This window comes from Erpetoichthys calabaricus, chromosome 12 (genome assembly GCF_900747795.2).
Source record: "Erpetoichthys calabaricus chromosome 12, fErpCal1.3, whole genome shotgun sequence".
Classification (NCBI taxonomy): domain Eukaryota; kingdom Metazoa; phylum Chordata; class Cladistia; order Polypteriformes; family Polypteridae; genus Erpetoichthys; species Erpetoichthys calabaricus.
This window is the reverse complement of record NC_041405.2, coordinates 150,154,892-150,174,673: the sequence shown is the minus strand read 5'-3', so window position 1 is coordinate 150,174,673 and position 19,782 is coordinate 150,154,892. Positions and strand designations below refer to the sequence as shown.

The following is a 19,782-nucleotide window of genomic DNA, read 5'->3' as shown; positions in this document are numbered from 1 at the left end:
TTGTGATTGGTGCTTCCTCCACTCCCAAACAAGCATTTGTGGCTTCGCTGGGATGCTCAATCTTGGCCTGGCAGCCCTTGAAAATGGAGCTCCTATTGAACGCTACCGCCAAGTGCGAGGTTCGCGCAGGAGACCGCCAATTTCCGACAAGACAGCTGCGAAGGTTGAGAAAAACATGCGTAAAGATCGGCGGTTGGAACTTCATCACCCACCCACCCACCCTATAGTCTGGACTTGGCACCCAGTGACTACCACCTGTTCCCTAAGTTGAAAGAACATTTGTCCAGAAGGCGATTCTGCTCCGACGAAGAGGTGAAAGATGAGGTTCAATGCTTCCTGAAGGACACGGCGGCGAGCTGGTATGACATGGGCATTCTAAAACTACCACAGTGCATCAAAAATGCATTGACCGAAACGGAGATTATGTAGAAAAATAAAAAAGTCTTTAACCTTTAAAATGATATAAACATTACAGAAAATAAACGGTTGTTTGTATTTCTAAAAAAAATAGGAGACCTTACTTTTGGGATTGCCCTCATATAATAGAAGCGCAAGGCGGATGGAAAGGGGGAAAAAAATGAGAGAGAACGGGAATGAAGATTAATGGGGAAGACCAGCGTGAAACACTTGAGAAGATGGAAGGGATGACAAAGGACGGCACAGTTAGTTCTGGAAATGAAATCCTTAAATTGTGGAATTCTTTGCCAAATAATTTTAAGTCTTTTGCGACGTTTTGTTATCGACAAACAGAATATACGTAAAAAAAATGTGCGAAATTTGCTGTCTCCAGCCTGTTTCCATCCAACTGGCTTTTTATCGATAAAATGGTGTGCGTGATGACGTCATCCCCCCAAAACGAACTGTCGCATAAGTTTTGTTGTATCGCGAAAAAAAATCTGCTCTTGAGCCATTTCCATACATAATTTTGTGTATGTCGCAAATGATCTACCTTTTGTTTTCCATGTTACACCCCCTCCACTAAACAAAGAAACAAAGAAATGGAGAGATTATTCAGACAGTTTTTTGAAATTTGCCAGCTTACTGTTATTTCAGTTTCACAAATAATTGGAATTGTACATAATATCCGAAGACGACAGCAGAATGAAGCAGTTGCTTGTCTGATAGCCCTAGAGCTCGAAGAAAGTACCCCAGTGCGACGAAACCCACGGGTATGGGAGAGACGAGGGAATAAGATCTTCTGGGAGGAGGTGGTGGAGAGACACTTCACAGAAAATCTCTGGCAGCAAAATTTTAGAATGACACGGCCGACATTTGAGATGTTGTGTGGATTCATCAGTCCTGATGTTGCGCCCATCACAGGTTGCCACCGACCACCGGTTCCAACCCAAAAGCGGATTGCCATCGCCCTTTACAAGCTGGCAACCTGCGCCGAGTATAGAGTAGTTGGAGAAACTTTCGGGGTTAGTAAAACTACCGTCCATCGATGTGTATATGCTGTGTGCACCGCTATTAAAGAAAAATTAATGCGGCGTTATATCAGACTTCCGACTGTAGCGGAGGCCAATGAAATTGCATACCGTTCATACACGTGATGAAAATGTGACACATTTATTTGCGTTAAAGCCCTTTTTTCCGACAAAAAGTGTTTCCAATGTAGTTTTTGCGACATCTGAAGTATCGATATGGAATTTATGTGCTAAAGTTAAACGGAAAAATATTATGTCGATATGTACAACATTTTATCGATAATTAGCATTTCCATCAGCTATATCGGTAAAAAAATTTGAAGCGCTAAATATTTTTTCGCAAAAACTCCTTGGATGGAAACCTGTGAAAGCACTTGGGATTGCTTTCCTTACTTTGTTTGGATCATCTTATGCTTGTGAGCAGCTGTTTTCGGCTTTGAATGATATCAAATCTGAGACCAGAAACAGACTAACAGATGACCTGAGCGCTGCATGTGTTGCTCTCAAACTTACAAAGTATGAGCCATGGTTAGACAAATTATCAGCATGCATACAGCAGCAAAAATCACATTAATTGTTCAAAAGCATGACAAATGCATACTTTTACCTTTCAATAAAAAGTTGTTTGTATCATTGAAAGCTCGGTTATTGTGTTTTTCTTTTAAGGCAAAAAATGTTTTTATATATATGAATTGTTTTTACTAAACTAAAACCTCAGTATTCAGGTTAAATTGCCGTGTTGGTACTTTGCGATGAATAAGTGGGTTTTGGGTTGCAGTTTGGGCACTCGGTCTCTAAAAGGTTCACCATCACTGCCATCTCATGAGGGGCCCAAACGTTGTCGATAGTGCATACAAGCATTTGGGGGGCATTCACACTGCTGAGATCACATTCTGAGTTTCTGTGCTGAAAAGTTGGATCAGTCTGTGATCTCAATTTTTGACTTTGATTTTCAGCGTGGTGTTGACTCCAGCCCTCAGTGTGTTGCTGTTTTTGGTTTCCATCGACCGTTGTTACATCATTTTGTTCTCAATGAATTACACAGGTAGCCTCCGAAGTATAAGGCAAGATCAAGCACGGGTAAAACGCGTGCTGAAAGAAATCTCTTAGTCCAAAAGTTTGTTTTAAAAATATTTAGTGAAAGTTAAAAGCAAATAATCCACACAACAATAAAGGTAAAATAGTTACACACATAGAATAAAAGGCAAAAAAAGGGAAAACTGTATTTTCTCTAAACTTAGTTGTGCTTGAAAGTTTGTGAACCCTTTAGAATTTTCTATATTTCTGCACAAATATGACCTAAAACATCAACAGATTGTCACTCAAGTCCTAAAAGTAGATAAAGAGAAACCAGTTAAACAAATGAGATAAAAATATTATACTTGGTCATTTATTTATTAAGGAAAATGATCGAATATTACGTATTTGTGAGTGGCAAAAGTATGTGAACCTTTGCTTTCAGTATCTGGTGTGACCCCCATTGCAGCAATAACTGCAACTAAACGTTTCCAGTAACTGTTGATCAGTCCTGCACACCGGCTTGGAGGAGTTTGAGCCCATTCCTCCGTACAGAACAGCTTCAACTCTTGGATGTTGGTGGGTTTCCTCACATTAACTGCTCCCTTCAGGTCCTTCCACAACATTTTGATTGGATTAAGGTCAGGATGTTGACTTGGCCATTCCAAAACATTAACTTTATTCTTCTGTAACCATTTTTTGGTAGAACAACTTGTGTGCTTAGGGTCGTTGTCTTGCTGCATGGCCCACCTTCTCTTGAGATTCCGTTCATGGACAGATGTCCTGACATTTTCCTTTAGAATTCTCTGATATAATTCAGAATTCATTGTTCCATCAATGAAAGCAAGCCGTCCTGGCCCAGATGCAGCAAAACAAGCCCAAACCATGATACTACCACCACCATGTTTCACAGATGGGATAAGGTTCTTATGCTGGAATGCAGTGTTTTCCTTTCTCCAAACATAACGCTTTTCATTTAAACCAAAAACTTTTATTTTGGTCTCATCCGTCCACAAAACATTCTTCCAATAGCCTTTTGGTTTGTCCACTAGATCTTTAGCAAACTGCAGACGAGCAGCAATGTTTTTTTGGAGAGCAGTGGCTTTCTCCTTGCAACCCTGCCATGCACATCATTGTTGTTGAGTGTTCTCCTGATGGTGGACTCATGAACATGAACATTAGCCAATGTGAGAGAGGTCTTCAATTGCTTAGAAGTTACCCTGGGGACCTTTGTGACCTCGCTGACTATTACACGCCTTGCTCTTGGAGTGATCTGTTGATTGACCACTCCTGGGGAGGGTAACAATGGTTTTGAATTTCCTCCATTTGAACACAATCTGTCTGACTGTGGATTGGTGGAGTCCAAACTCTTTAGAGATGGTTCTGTAACTTTTTCCAGCCTGATGAGCATCAACAACTCTCTTTTTGAGGTCCTCAGAAGTCTCCTTTGTTCGTGCCATGATACACTTCCACAAACGTGTTGTGAAGAGCAGACTTTGATAGATCCTGTTCTTTAAATAACACAGGGTGCCCACTCACACCTGATTGATTGAAAACACCGGACTCGAATTTCACCTTCACACTAACTGCTAATCCTAGAGCTTCACATACTTTTGCCACTCATAAATATGTAATATTTGATTATTTTCCTCAATAAATAAATGACCAAGTATAATATTATTGTCTCATTTGTTTAACTGGTTTCTCTTTGTCGACTTTTAGGACTTGAGTGAAAATCTGACGCTGTTTTAGGTCATATTTATGCAGAAATATTGAAAATTCTAAAGGGTTCACAAACTTTCAAGCACAATTGTAGCTTTTCTTGAGAAACTTTAGTTATTTCTGTACTTAAAAGTTCTTTACTTCTTCTATATTTAAAGATTCTTAGCTTCTTCTTCTGTACACTATAAGCGTACGGTTCTGCACTTAAATAAATGCAGTTTTACGAGTTATTTTACACACTCAATAGGTCCGCAGGCCCATTGGCACGCGCACCAAAACCGTATGCCCTCTATACCTTACACATGGCAAGGCTGTCACTAACTGAAGAATAAGGTTTAGTCAGAGCAGATAGAAATAGCTAGAATATTCCAATTTTACTCAACTTATGGGGGTTATAGGAACCTCCCATAGATTATGCTTTGTCATATTTATGAATCTTACATAACTAGGAAAATAGCTCTTACAACACAGTATTACTCAGTAAAGATTTTCCACTTGAATGTTTCATTCTAGATGCCATGTGTGATTTAAGCGTTCCCATATTTTTTTCTTTTTGAGCAGGGTACTTCACATGGTAGTCTGCCTGGATTTTGTTCAAAGTGATGGTGAAATCTGTCCATGCATCCTAATTAATGAAGCCAAAGGCCTGTCATGATGGCCATCCCACACTAATCATTTGGTTTTCCAATGGTAACAAAAAAGTGGCATTTTGGGCATGAAATCTATGATGGACCCATACCTGAAGTTTCCGGTATGTGAGCAGACTTCTTGAACCTAAACACCAACTTCCCTAACTGTTGTGATGTGAGATTTTACATATAACTTGATGAATATTTTGTACTGTATATCTTTATTTGTAGTTTAGACAAAGCAATGTAATTTAGTGTTTACCCCCCCATAGGAATGGGTCTGTTTGAATTTTACGACAGGATTTGGGGGATGTGTGTTTTAAACCAGTTTGGCAAGTGTTTCCTTGCTAAAGTTATTTCTACCCCCGCAAATGGGCTAAGGTGTACTTTAACATATGGTTTGGTGGCAGGTGTTTAGATGTTCTATTTCCCCCATTGGTCTGAGGTATGGCTGTTTGGAATTGGCTTGTCTCGGAGGCCTCTAAGTACCATGATGTCCTATTGGCTCTCGGGATTGGACAGAACATCTATAAATGTATGTTTTTACCCTCAGTATCTCTCTCTTACCAACCAACATATGATGAAGAAGCATCTCTCTTGCTAACCTGTGATGATGAAGAGAACACAATGAACAGCACAGCAGCCATTTTGAACAGACATGTGGCTGAAAGCTGAGCATCAATGATGCCTTAACTAGAGACATTTAAGTAACCAGAAGACTGTGTGCCACCTGAACTACATATCATCATTTAATCAGGTTGTATGGTTGCCAATATTCAAATGTACTTTGCATTGTTATTATTTATGAATATTATCAATAATACTAATACATTGTTTAAACTGTAACTTAACTTCTGCTTGTCTTTTACTACATCTAATTGCCTAAGGTTATAGATATAGAAGGGAAGGTGGGGAAAAGTTATATACAATAATACCTTATAAACAGTGGTAAGTCTGTGAGATTAGGCATTCTAAGGCTACATATTAATAATACAATAGGGGAGAGTAGAGCAATATATATTACTCTACCAAGACAAAACACTAACTATTTATGTCTGTCCCTCTTCTGCCAGTGATTAGCAAAAACAACCCAACAATGGTATGTCGGCACTTGCTCAGTATTAACTGACATCAGCATCATCTGACAAAATACTGCCATAGAGATTTAAATATTTTGAAGTAAAGTGAGATTCATGCAACCACCCACTGCACAGGACAAATCTACTGGCCATGGACAGTCTAAACTGAAACAGCAACTCCGGACTCGTAGACTTGATGGCTGTGGTATAGCGGGTCCACAGCTCAGATCAAATGCCACTTTTTAAATAAATCGTCACCGCACTCGCAGCTTAAAGAGGGGGTGTGGTAGTGTGGCCGGAGCGGTTCCCAGGTGATTCGTGATACGGACAGTCCTCGCTAATTGCCACACCTGATCCACATCCCTGTAATAAATAATAGAAACGCAAGGCGGGTGGGGGAAAGACAAACAGAGAGAAAGGAAAGATGAGAGAGAAAAAGAGCGTGAAGGGAGGTTAAGGGTGAAGAAGACGGAGAAAGTCAGTGAGAGCAGGCTCATGGGAGTTTAATGCAGCTAGTAGGAGAACCCCAAATGGGGTGTTTGGCCAGCACCCGAGGGCCGACGGTAGTGGTCACTCCTGCTGAGCGCTTGTTTGGAACAGGAGTGACTGGGAGAAGGTTGGCTCGCCACAGTGAAGGAAGCGGAGTCGAGGAGGCTTTGGGCGTTTTGAGCCCCAGCGTGAGCGCCTCGGCCGCTGGGGGAGGGAACCCAAGTCTCAGTCCGGCTGGAGCCCAACGTAGCTAGGGATCGGAGGGCTACCGGACCAGAATTGAAGGGAGCTGTATTTTACTGGTAAGGCGACTCCCCTGTTGCGGGGCCCGTATGGGAGAAGAAAGCACTGGAGCTTTAAGAAAAGACTGCTTCCAGCCAGTTTTTAACTTTGCTTAAAAAGGTTTTTTCTATTGTGTTTTTAACCTCCACGGATTCACCCGTTTTATTGGATTATTTATTTAATGACTCATTTGAAGCACTGACAAACTTTGATTTTGTTGATTTTTTAAATAAAATCACTTTGCACTTTTTGCACCATCCCCTTGCTTCATGGTTAATGTCTTCACTGCCTAGCTCATCGGTGACATTACCGACAGTGTCGGGTTCAAGAGCACCCAGAAGCTGGATAGGAGCATGGAGATGAACCCGCATCGTCACAATGGCTTTAAAGTGAAAAACAATAAGACAATAATATGGAGAGAACACGCAGACGACACACACTTCACAACCTGAACTGCACGTGGCATTGCTAGCAGACACGCTAACTATACCATGCAGCCAGGTGGGTGCTGGTCAGCATGCAGTCCACAGAAGAAGTGAGAGAGGGATGGGGGCTTGGGAACATGCGTTAATAGTGCATTGCTGCACCCACCACACACCAAACCACCTGGATTGGGACCCAAGTGCAATGGGGGGGTTTTGGGATGGAATTATTCATTGTTAGAAAACTTTGTGTGAATTTCAGCATGAAAATATGCATAATCCTTGTTACAAGATGTTCACTTTGAGAATTTATTTCTGTTAAATATAATTTTTCTAACCAAAACATATTCATGGAAATGTGAGTTTCTTTATGTTGGGTACGTTTGTTTCTGCACGGTTACATTTCCTGTTCATAATGATAATTTCATTGTGGTACAATTTTATCGTTTTGCAAATGGGAGAAGCCATGTTCTCACTCCCATTAGCGGGACACTGCTCATGGTTGCCAAGAAACGTGATTTCCGACAGTGAGGTGTCTTACGTCATTACTGCGACTGTTTAAATACTGATGTGAGGATTCATTTGTATCCACGAGTTGGGTTAAAAGAACTCAAAATGAGCTTTGTGCAAATTTCTTTCTCGAATTTCAAGTTTCTGAATGTTTAGTTTTCCCATCGAATTTGATTTCTGTTTAGCAATTTGGCTTTGGTGTAAAAGGCTTCGTCTTCACAGTTTCAGCTTGTTTCTGGTGCTCACTATCTTGCATCTCCTGGTCCTCTTTCAGCCAGAAGACACCACAAAAAAAAAAATCTTGTCATTTAAATTAGCACATACCGATAGCTCACTGAACATGCAAAAAAGTGTGGATATTTAAGGCTCACCAAGATACCTCAGGTCAGCAAATCCATTGGCACAGACATGGCGTCAACAAAAACCATGCCTCTGCTTCTACCGAAAGATGGAACTGCAGTCGTCAAAAACCCCAATGCAGAACTATAAGACTACTGCACTGTTGCAATGGCTTCTCTTCAATTGTATTTGTATACATTATTATACTGCAATGAGAGTTTAGGAGCGAAAGCTGCATTTTAAAGAAAGTTAAATTTGTCCTTTCTTTTGTACCATATTTCTCGTCATACTTCTGCCATTTATTACTAGAGGAGGAGGAGATACACAGTACTGTGCAAAAGTTTTTGGCAGGTGTGAAAAAATGCTGTAAACAAAGAATGCTTTCAGAAATATAAATAATGATTGCATTTTGTAAATTGATAACAATAAACAAAGTGAGCGAACAAAAGAAAAATCTAAATCAAATCAATATTTGGTGTTACTACCTTTTGCCTTCAAACCAGCATCAATTCTTATAGGTCCACTTGCACAAAGTCAGGGATTTTGTAGGATTCTAGTCCGGCGTTTGATCAACCAATTTTACCAAACAGGTGCTAATGATCATCAATGTCACATGTAGGTTGAAACACAGTCATTAACTGAAACAGAAACAGCTGTGTAGGAGGCTTAAAACTGGGTGAGGAACAGCCAAACTCTGCTACCAAGGTGAGGTTGTGGAAGACAGTTTCATGTCATGGCAAGATTGAGCACAGCAACAAGACACAAGGTAGTTCTACTGCATCAGCAAGGTCTCTCCCAGACAAAGATTTCAAAGCACACTGGGGTTTCAAGATATGCTGTTCAAGCTCTTTTGAAGAAGCACAAAGAAACGGGCAATGTTGAGGATCGTAGACAAAGTGGTCAGCCAAGGAAACTTAGTGCAGCAGACGAAAGACACATCAAGCTTATTACCCTTCGAAATCGGAAGATGTCCAGCAGTGCCATCAGCTCAGAACTGGCAGAAACCAGTGGGACCCAGGTACACCCATCTACTGTCCGGAGAAATCTGGCCAGAAGTGGTCTTCAAGGAAGAGTTGCAGCCAAAAAGCCATATCTCCGACGTGGAAACAAGGCCAAGCGACTCAAGTATGCAAGAAAACATAGGAACTGGGGTGCAGAAAAATGGCAGCAGGTGCTCTGGACTGAGGAGTCAAAATTTGAAATATTTGGCTGTAGTAGAAGGCAGTTTGTTCGTCGAAGCGGTACAATAATGAGTGTCTGCAGGTAACAGTGAAGCATGGTGGAGGTTCCTTGAACGTTTGGGGCTGCATTTCTGCAAATGGAGTTGGAGATTTGGTCAGGATTAATGGTGTTCTCAATGCTGAGAAATACAGGCAGATACTTATCCATCATGCAATACCACCAGGGAGGCGTATGATTGTCCCCAAATTTATTCTGCAGCAGGACAACGACCCCAAACATACAGCCAAAGTCATTAAGAACTATCTTCAGCGTAAAGAAGAACAAGAAGTCTTGGAAGTGATGGTTTGGCCCCCACAGCGCCCTGATCTCATCATCATCAAGTGTGTCTGGGATTACATGAAGAGACAGAAGGATGTGAGGAAGCCTACATCCACACATCAACAGAAGATCTGTGGTTAGTTCTCCAAGATGTTTGGAAGAAGCTACCAGCCGAGTTCCTTTAAAAACTGTGTGCAAGTGTACCTAGAAGAATTGATGCTGTTTTGAAGGCAAAGGGTGGTCACACCAACTATTGATTTGATTTAGATTTCTCTTTTGTTCATTCACTGCATTTTGTTGATTGATGAAAATAAATGATTAACACTTCCATTTTTGAAAGCATTCTTTGTTTACAGCATTTTCACACCTGCCTAAAACTTTTGCACAGTACTGTACATATACAAATACACGTTCAAAGTATGAGCTGGACACACGCATACACACAATTCTCCCATTTTGTAAATATGCATACTTGAATGCACCCTGAAACCACCCTATATGGACTATGTTAATCAGCCTCATACATATGCAATCACCACTCTGTAGCCTCCTATTGGACACATCCAGACACCACCACCTGCATATGTGAAATCCTAGAGTGCTGTCCATGCAGCTTTGTAACAACTCAGCAATACCAATTACCAACTGCAATAGGCCTATATAGTGCCTCACTGGGACAAAGGACTGCTCCTGCTCTTTTATCATTAAAAAGAAAGAGAACCTTTGAGTTAGTTAGTCATTCTGGGGAGTATTTGAGAGGGGGTTTGATGTTGGTCATTATTTATTTATTGCGCTTCTGTAAAAAGCCGCATTTCCCCGGGAACAAATAAAGGCCATCTATAAATATGAAAAATAAGTCATTTTTAATATATGGTCCCTTACACTGGAAATGTAAATGTTAAAGCCAGTCGGCAGTGCATCACAGCTATAACCAATTTGTTTAAGTTTCTGTAACACATGGAGTTCTGACACAACGTCAAAGCTAATTCCATTTAATTTACTTTTGTATGGTGTTTGTCATAGAGATCAGACAGTGCACTGTAACAAATTAAAAGCTAAAAGTTACAAATTATATGATTCTTCCTAATATCACCCACTTTTCATTCATACACTGTTCAAGAGTTCCATCTTTAAGTCAAATCCCACATGTGGACTACATTCATTTTCCAGAGGCATTAATTTACCAAAATTTTAGTAAGGCATGTGTTTCACATGTTTTGATCATATGGCTGAATGACTTGAAACATGGATTTGGTGACACAAGTAACAGCAGGTTTTTTTTTGTTGTCCAGCACTGGTCACTATTGGCTTCTATCAGAAACATTATTTGGCTTCTCCCCAAAGAATAAAAAAATTTTTTTTTTCCTTTCTTGGCCATAACTACAAACCACATGGCATAAGTAACACACAAAAATAAAAATCAGTCTTGGTTGGATTATTAATTTGATGCCATTCTTTAAACTGGGGTTTGTGCCAAATTTCCCACTCAGTTTGATCCACATATTCGCAGCCTTGTCTTAAACTGTGTAAATCTTGGCATCTCAACATCACATAACTCATTTCCACCTATCTAGGGCCAACATATGGATTTTTTTCCCACAATTATCAATTTTAATGACACAAATGAATATACAGCTTTGTAGAATAGCATATATTATTAATGATATATGTTTATTAATGATGCTTATGTAAACCAGTTATTAATAATAACTGTGTGAATAAGTAACCAGCTGAATAAGTCAATAACCTCAGCCTCATCAATTTTTGTTCTTGACTTTTCTTTTCCACTTCTCTTTACAACCAATTACAATGCAGAAAATGTATCTGGTTAAGGTAAAGCCAGCTATTAGAACAAATTCTACAAACAAGTATTATTATTATTATTCTAACCTTACAGATTAGAAACTATTCATAATACAAATAATTTACAATGTATCGATCGTGTTATATAAATGCATTTCATCAACTTTTCCAGCGGCTTTCAGTTGCAGACTTTATTTACATAATCTTAGCAAGTCAGAGGTATTCTCTGCGTGCTCCTGTGCGATTATTGGTCATGTCATCTGACATGCCCAGCGAATGCTTACAACCAGTTAGTGACTTGTCCCAATATAATCAAGTCATAAAGGTTGGCATGAAAGTCAACAACCAAATGAGCACTCATACAGATGTACGCTGCATATAATTGAGCTAAAGGAAATAATGATGATAATTGTGAATTTCCCATTGGGATTAATAAAGTATCTATCTATCTCTATCTATCTAATGAACATGGGTGTTTTGGAACTGACAAACAGAAGAATGACTCAAACATGACGCTGCGTGTTTTACATACCTTGAAAAAATTGGGGGAAAAAAGGCTCAACTCTCTGTATCTGCAAAGCCTTTACATAGCACTAGCTCAGTCAGGCAGCTTGCTAATGCTGGTCAGAAAAAGGGGCAAGATCGCGATACTCTGTAAATGTCAAACTGTGCTGGAAAATGATCATGCAGTCATCTGATTTGACATGTCCATCAATTTCTAATCATGTAATCCAACATCCCCAGGCAATTTGAATTATTTTAGGTGTTGGGGTAGATTTGTGGCATTGGTCTAAGAGTTTGTGTAAAATTCCACACAATAACACATAGAAAAAAGAAACTGCTAGTCAGAAAGGTAAAAGCAAATAGACAAGAATTTGTCCGACTGCTAAAAAATAAGGCAATTGAAACAGCAGGTTATAAAGTTGTTATAGCAGTTGGGTTGATGAATAATGCAATACACAGTAATATAAATAAATAAATTTAAAAAATCAAAATGGAGGAGTTGGCCAATATGCAAGAGAGGATTTGAACACACGTCTGCTTCTGTTCTGTTGGGAGCCAAGAAAAAAAAGGAAAACTACAATTAATCAAATAGCCGAGAACAGGATTAGGAGTGAATACATGTAATTAATGGCTTGCTTTCTAACTCAAAGTCAAAACAACAGGAAGAGGACGGGCACAACTAGATTTAATATTTTCTAATCAACACAAAATACAAAGTGCACAGGATACTGTATTATTAGGATCTAGTGCTTGTAATATGCTATTTTTCACAGTGTTGTGTAAAAGCAAATTACAACTCTTAAGCTTTAGTAAAGCATATTTTGAGGAGATGCAAAAACTTGAAGAGGCAAACTGTCATGAAATTTTAGGTTTTACACTACAGAGTGCAGGAAAATTACATCCCAAAAGTTGGAAACCAAAAGCAAATTCAAAAGAAATCCACAATGAACGAGCAAAGAAAGATCAAAATGACTAAACAATAAAAAAAAAAAAATATGGAGAAGTCAAACTACAGAGCTCGCTATATGCTGAGTGAGAGAATACAACAGAAAAAGCAAATTTCAATTCTAACAGGGTGTTTAAATTTTTTTCAGCATAAATAAAGCAGTCAAAGAGGAGGTTAAATGTATTAAGAATATAGGAGAAAAAAATATGAAGGAAAAGAAATAGCAAATGCTCTAAATTCCTATTTTTCTACACTGGTGAAGAAACTGGAAAGTTTCCAGTAACTACAAGGGATATTACTGAAGTATAAAATGATTTAGATGTAACTATAAGAGACTCACTGCTAGAATTAAAAATGATAAAATTGAATAAAATCGACAATACCAAAAGAACTGCATGATTACATGTGCAAAACCTTAATGCATATTTGCATTCTGGGAAAATTCACAGAGATTGAAATTTAGTAAACATAGCCCCATTATATAAATGGCAACTAGCACAAGCTTATTAACTACAGACCAATTAGTTTAATATTTACCACAAGTATATTAATAAAAGACAAAACTGAGCAACATTTATCAAGTATATTCATTTTAGCAAACAATCAACAAAGAAAGGGGAAATCATGTTTAACAAACAAGTTATTTTTTGATGAAGCAACAAAACATTTGACTAGAATGATGCATTTACAAAGGCTCTTGTATGAACTGATTTAGAGGCTAGTCATCAATCTAAATATCTCAGGAATTCAAAGTGCACTGTGCCAATGGATGCATAACTGGTTACTAAATGCTGAAAGTGTGCTCCCTCAGGAGACCGGGGTTGTGGATGGCTGCTGCTTTTAAATTTTACATAAAGGATCTTAATAAAAAATAAATAAATTAAAAAAAGTAACTAACAAGCTAAACTAGGCAGACTGGTAGAAAACCAAGGATCAGGAAAATCATTATGGACACCATGGACAGAACTCAGATTTAGACAGACATGTGGCAGATGAAGTTTAATGTAAATAAAATGTAAAGTTTTACACATAGTAAGTAAAAATATTAGATATAATTACACAATGGTGGGAGTTAAGAGACTTACTTCAAGTGAAATCTTGGAAATTACAAACCTGAAAAAAAAAAAAAAAGTGCTGCTCCTCCCCTAATATGAAACAAAACAAGGAATGTCATGAAGTGAATGCGGGGTCACATCTGCACAAACAAACAAGAAAGTAGCTTTCTGTTCAAAGTTTTAATGTAATTCTGAAATACATTTTGATATGACAATCTTACATAAACCTTTTGAAAAAACACAGAAGTGATTTTTTTTTTCATTTTTAAAGTAATAACTAAAGCTTTAGCTGCAACTAACTACTGTTGTCTTGAGATCCTCTTGCATTTGCTCTGTTGAATGGGCTTCAAATTTTGTTAGCCTCCTGTATGAACATATTTTCCTATTGTTTTACAATCATTCATTGTTTAACTACAATGTATATGGGAGACTTGTATATATAAAAAAAAAAAAAAAAAAAAAAAAAAAAAAAACATGGACAAAAAAGTGCACACATTCTACCTATGTTGAGACAAAAGGAAAAAAAATCAATAAATTAGTTGTGTATGTTTTGTTTGTATATATTAATAAAAAAGCCCATCTTTTGAAGACTTACACTACCTGTACCATTTTCATCATGCTTCTTTACTTTCAACAGGGAGGGACCTGAGCTTCGCAGCTCGATTTGACAAATGAGACATATACTTGATTAGAAGTTCTCAGGTTGTGGTGGTGGGGGGGGGGGGGGGGGGTAGCATAAATATGTTGCCAATTGCAAAGATGAAAGGCATCAAGCATTATAAATACTTAATCCCTTAACATCCATAAAGATGTAGAGATATTATACTTAACAATAAAACAAAACAAAAAAAAAAAAAAAAAACACCTGTGCTTCTGCTAGAACAAAGACCCAAAACATATGCATTTGTTAATTAAAAAAATATATTTGTCTACAATGGTCAGTTCAGCTTTTAGATTTACCGAGTGTGACATTATTTTTAATGAATTGCATAAAATGAAAAAGATAAATGGGGAGGAAAAATAAAAAAACTTCAGCTAGAAAAGGCAATCCTAATTTATTTTTCTCCTTAACAGGAATGGAACTACCTTCCACAATCAAATTTCTACCTTTTCCCTTTTCCCCCCCATGTGATCCGACTATTCACCTAAACATTGAACTGCAATTAACTGCAATTAATTGTAACACAATAAAAAAATAAACTAAAACAAATATCTTCAACATTGTAAAAAGTGAAAACCTTTCCATTACTGAAAAATACATCATAGTTTCAGACTACTACATTTTTAAATTAAAAAAAAATCCAAAATGTGTTTTGTAAAGCAGAAGCATTTAACTTTATAAAGGGATCTAATTTCACTAGTTCTGTAGAGTAAACAAAAAAGAACACACACAAAAAAACCAAGCTATTCAAGGCAGCCAACTTCAACTGAATTCTCTTAAATGAGCCAGTGTTAAAGAAAGGTCTTCCTTTGCTATTACAGAAATCAATGAGAAAATACAGTTAATTACAGTGAAATTAAATGGACAACACTTGGGGCATCAACTCCAAGAAAACACTGTAAGATCATCAGTAGAAATGTAAGCCCAAATAATCGTTCAGTTTGTGTGCATATGTGTTTTTGTTGACTTCTTTCACTCCTCTCTTAGTTGAATATTTTTTGTACTCTGGTATGCAGTTAAAATGATAGAATATTTTACACTACTTTAATCAAAAAGCACTGCTGCTGCATGGTGACCTAGCTTTTGAGATAAAAATCTGGTAAGGGTGAGCAAAGGAAAAAAATGTACAAATTTCTTTAGACCCGGAAAACACTGAAAATAAGATTTGATATAAAAGGCAGATTTCTGCGCTTTGAAATAGTAAATCAATTCCACTATTACAAAGGTAATGATGTGGTACAGCTAACATAAACACACACAAAGACTGTAATTTATTTCTTAATTGCTCTACTTAAGCTGATGTGCCAAGTCATGAACGCTTGTATTCCACATACCACTGCTACCTCTGTCGGGTGGAACGGGTGAAATACAGCACATACAGACATGTACATGTGTTGAGGAGGAAAGGAGATAGGAACAGAAAACAAAATCTAACAAGAAGATGAAAAAGGTAAAGTGGTGTAGGACCATTCAGTTGAGGATACAGGTGACTTATCAGGAGGACAAGACATCTAAACAAACTTTGAAAGCCCTGCTGGACATCTAAATCCCATTCTGTAGGCTATGAGCTGACAGATGATGTCCTGGTGTAAAACTGTAGTCTTTAATGTGCCACATCTAAAAAGGACCGGAGAAAATAGTTGTCTCTCTCACACGCTTCCTTCTCAACTCATCAATATGATGAGCTTTCATGTCCCAAACCAAAAGCTGTTAAAAGTTTCTTTTTTTGCAGTTTTGCTGTCAAAAAACAAAAATAAAAAAGTACTCTGGATCCTTTACTGCAGAGATCCGAGTTGCACAGATTTTGATTAACAGATGTGCAGGGTCCATCCTGGAGCTAGATCTTCTAATTACTCGAGGGAAAAAATAAAAATAAAAAATGCTGGTCTGGGGTGTCCACAGAGGAGCCTGCAAGAATGCGGCTGCAAGCTGCACGCTCACAGACAGAATAATCAGAAAGACGCTATGTGCTCCCTGTAGCTGGGGCATCACCAACATCTGTTGATCCTGAAATAAGGGAGAAAATGGAATTAAAATATAAGAAACATGGAAAAAAAAGTGTCTACAATAAAAAAGCTTGTAAACACATTATTTAGATACTGTTATACACAAAAACAAAATAACTATAAATATCATGCATAATAAGCAAGTCTGCTAAATCCAACTTAAAGGAATACTCCAATCAAAAATGGTGTTTTGTTTACATATTACTTACTCCATGTGCTTTATAATAACAGACAATAAAAATTAATCTCATGTTTTCAAAGGAGGTAAGAAAGTTTATGATTCAGCAGTCATGGTAGATGACCAACGCAGGACAACAGAAAACAAGTATCAAAATATCCATGTTACCCGTCACATTAACAAATGGATCTTATGACATAAGTAACATAAGAATGCTCAAGTCATTGAAATGCACAAGGCAGGATAAGGTGACAAAAAAAAAAAATATTGATGAGATCTGAATGTACCGTTTAAGCACTGACCATCAGAAAGTGAAAGGTTCATCACAGAGTCTTACTACATAGAGGCCACTAAACATCCAACCGACAATCTCAGAAGTCTGCAAGGCTCTTTGGCTGAAACTACAAGGGTCCACAGTTTGAAGAGCTCCCCATAAAACAGACCTCACAGGAGGGTAAGCAAGAAAGAAGCCATTCCTTAAGAAGGGCCAAAAAAAGCACATAAGGCATTAGCTATAAAGCATGAGAAAGACCCAGTTAAGAAGTGGGAGTAGATTTTAGGGTCAAATTAGACCAAAATACGAGAACATTTTGGCTAGACTTCAATGTGGTGTAAAACGAACACTGCCCATGCCACAAGAAACACCATACTTATGGTGAAATAAGGTGGTGATGGCAACATCATGATATGGAGATGCTTTTCATGTGCTGGGATTGGAAATGTTTGGAGCTGAAGGGACAATGGATGGGCACAAATACCGCACAATAAGGAGGAGAACCTGTTGTAGTCAGCTATGAACCTACGGGCCAGGAGAGGATTCATCTTTTAATATGACAATGACCCTAAGCATTAAGCCACACAACAATGGAAAGGCTCAAAAACTAAAAAGGTGAATGCTTTGGAATGGCCAAGTCAAAGTTAACCCTATTGAGAATCTGTAGCACGATTTGAAAACTGTTTTCTGGAGGTGCCAACCCACCAACCTAGAGGATCTCTATAAATTCTGCCAAAATGGGGAAAAATCACTCTTGAACAATATGAAAAACTAGGACACAATTACCCCCAAAAGAATGAAGGCAGTTATTGCAGCAATAGGGTTCTCAACAAAGTAGGAATGTGCAAGGCTTGAATATTTAGGTAAAAACTAAACTGGAGTTTTTCTTCTTCAGTTAAATACCTACAGTAAATGGTTTATTTGAAATGTATTGTTACAAAGTAAGATACCACATTAAAAATACTGAATGGATTTGTAATACAGAAAATTATGACGACTTGCAAGGAGACTGAATACTTTTACATGCTAATGTAAGTGAAGTACTACAGCTTTTGATCTTCATATCACAAAATAATAACATTAAACACCACAAGTGAAAATGCAGAGAAAAACTACTAGACAGAAGCAATGGCTGTGGGGGTTTGGCTATGAAGAAACACTGAAAGAACCGAATCTCTCTAGTTCAAAGGAAACTGGGATTATGCATTGAAAAGGAAGAATTGTTTAAATGATTAAATAAAAAAGTAAAAGAGAGTAGTTCTTTAAAGAGAATGTAGTACCATTCAAATTTGATTTATGATAATCTTCACACAATTGTTAGAAAATTCTTTGCACAGAGAGCTAAGACATTTGGAATAAAGACATTCAGTTCGCAGCTCGACTATATTTTTAATTTTTTTTTTTTTTTAAGATAAAACATAATTATGATGAAAAGAATCCATTTAATATTACAACACAAATGAATGCTGGTTTTGAGTATGTACAAGGAAAAAAGTTTTAAAATGTGAATTCTGAACTTATTTTAAATGTTTAATATTTTTGTATGTTTGTCATTACATGATTTTGATGTCTTCTTTAAGAAAGGGGAAATCATTTTGATTTCATTTTAATTTACTTAAACCAAAGTACAGATTGGTTATTTTCTTAAATACCTGAAAAATGTACTTTTAATACACTTCTATGGGATCTGTGTTTCTTCGTGCTGGTCCCAAGCCCGGATAAATAGGGAGGGTTACGTCAGGAAGAGCATCCGGTGTAAAATTTTGCCAGGTCAATATGCGGACAACAATACAGCTTTCTATACTGGTTATGGCCTGGGTTAACAACGGCCACCAGTACTGTTAGCTAACAGGGTGCTGGTGGAAATTGGGCTACTGTTGGCCAAAGGAGAAGAACAGAGGAGAAACGTGTCCGGAGGCAGGAGGAGAGGAGTAAGGTAAAGAGTGTAACTGAGGGTAGGAACTTTGAATGTTGGCAGCATGACTAGTAAGGGGAGAGCGTTACCGGATACCATGGAGAAAAAGAAGATTGATGTATTGTGCGTGCAAGAGACTAAATAAGTAATGAAAGGGGAGTAAGGCAAGGTAGATCGGAGGTGGATTCAAATTGTTCTATTATGGTGTGGATGGGAGGAGAAATGGGGTAGGAGTTATTCTGAAGGAACAGTATGTCAAGAGTGTTTTGGAGGTGAAAAGAATGTCAGACAGAGTGATGATTATGAAGCTGGAATGTGATGATGAATGTTAGTATATATGCCCCACAAGTTGGTTGTGCGATGGATGAAAATAAAGATTTCTGGAGCGAGTTGGATGAAGTGATGGACGGTGTACCCAAGGGACAGAGAGTGGTGATTGGAGCAGATTTCAGTGGACATGTTGATGAAGGAAACAGAGGAGACGAGGAGGTGATGGGTAGGTATGGTGTCAAGGAGAGGAATGAAGGTCAGATGATAGTGGATTTTGCAAAAAGGATGGGCATGGCTGTGATGAATATGTATTTTAAGAGGGAGGAAGAGTTTGGAGAGAAAGTCAGAAAGGTGAGATTGCATTAGTTTGGACATATGCAGAGGAGAGATGCTGGGTATATTGGGAAAAGGATGCTAAAAATAGAGCTGGCAGGCAAGAGGAAGGCCTAAGAGAAGGTTTATGGATGTGGTGAGAGAGGACATGCAGGTGATGGGTGCAACAGAGCAAGATGCAGAGGATAGAATGACATGAAAAAGATGATCTGCTATAACTACCCCTAACGGGAGCAGCCAAAAGAAGAACTACACTTCAAAGTTCACTGATTACTTACTAAAACACTAGATCCTGTAGAAGTAAACCAAAACATTAAAATAACAGTATTTAATCAATATCACATTATACACACAATAACTAAAAATAAAAGCATTTTAGATTAAGATTTCGATTTTCATTATAACTACTTTAGTCCTGGAC

At 38.0% G+C, this 19,782-nt stretch overlaps 1 protein-coding gene across 2 annotated transcripts in view; it reads right to left on the bottom strand.

The window, feature by feature from the left end:
* Positions 1 to 14,846: 14,846 nt before the first annotated feature.
* Positions 14,847 to 19,782, bottom strand: part of ranbp3a (RAN binding protein 3a) — an 82,068-nt gene continuing 77,132 nt past the window's right edge. For both annotated transcript variants that reach the window (XM_028816554.2, XM_028816556.2), the window contains one exon: positions 14,847 to 16,392. In XM_028816554.2, coding sequence (XP_028672387.1) covers positions 16,349 to 16,392 — 44 coding nt within the window. In that variant the 3' untranslated portion in view covers positions 14,847 to 16,348. The remainder of the gene's footprint in view (positions 16,393 to 19,782) is intronic.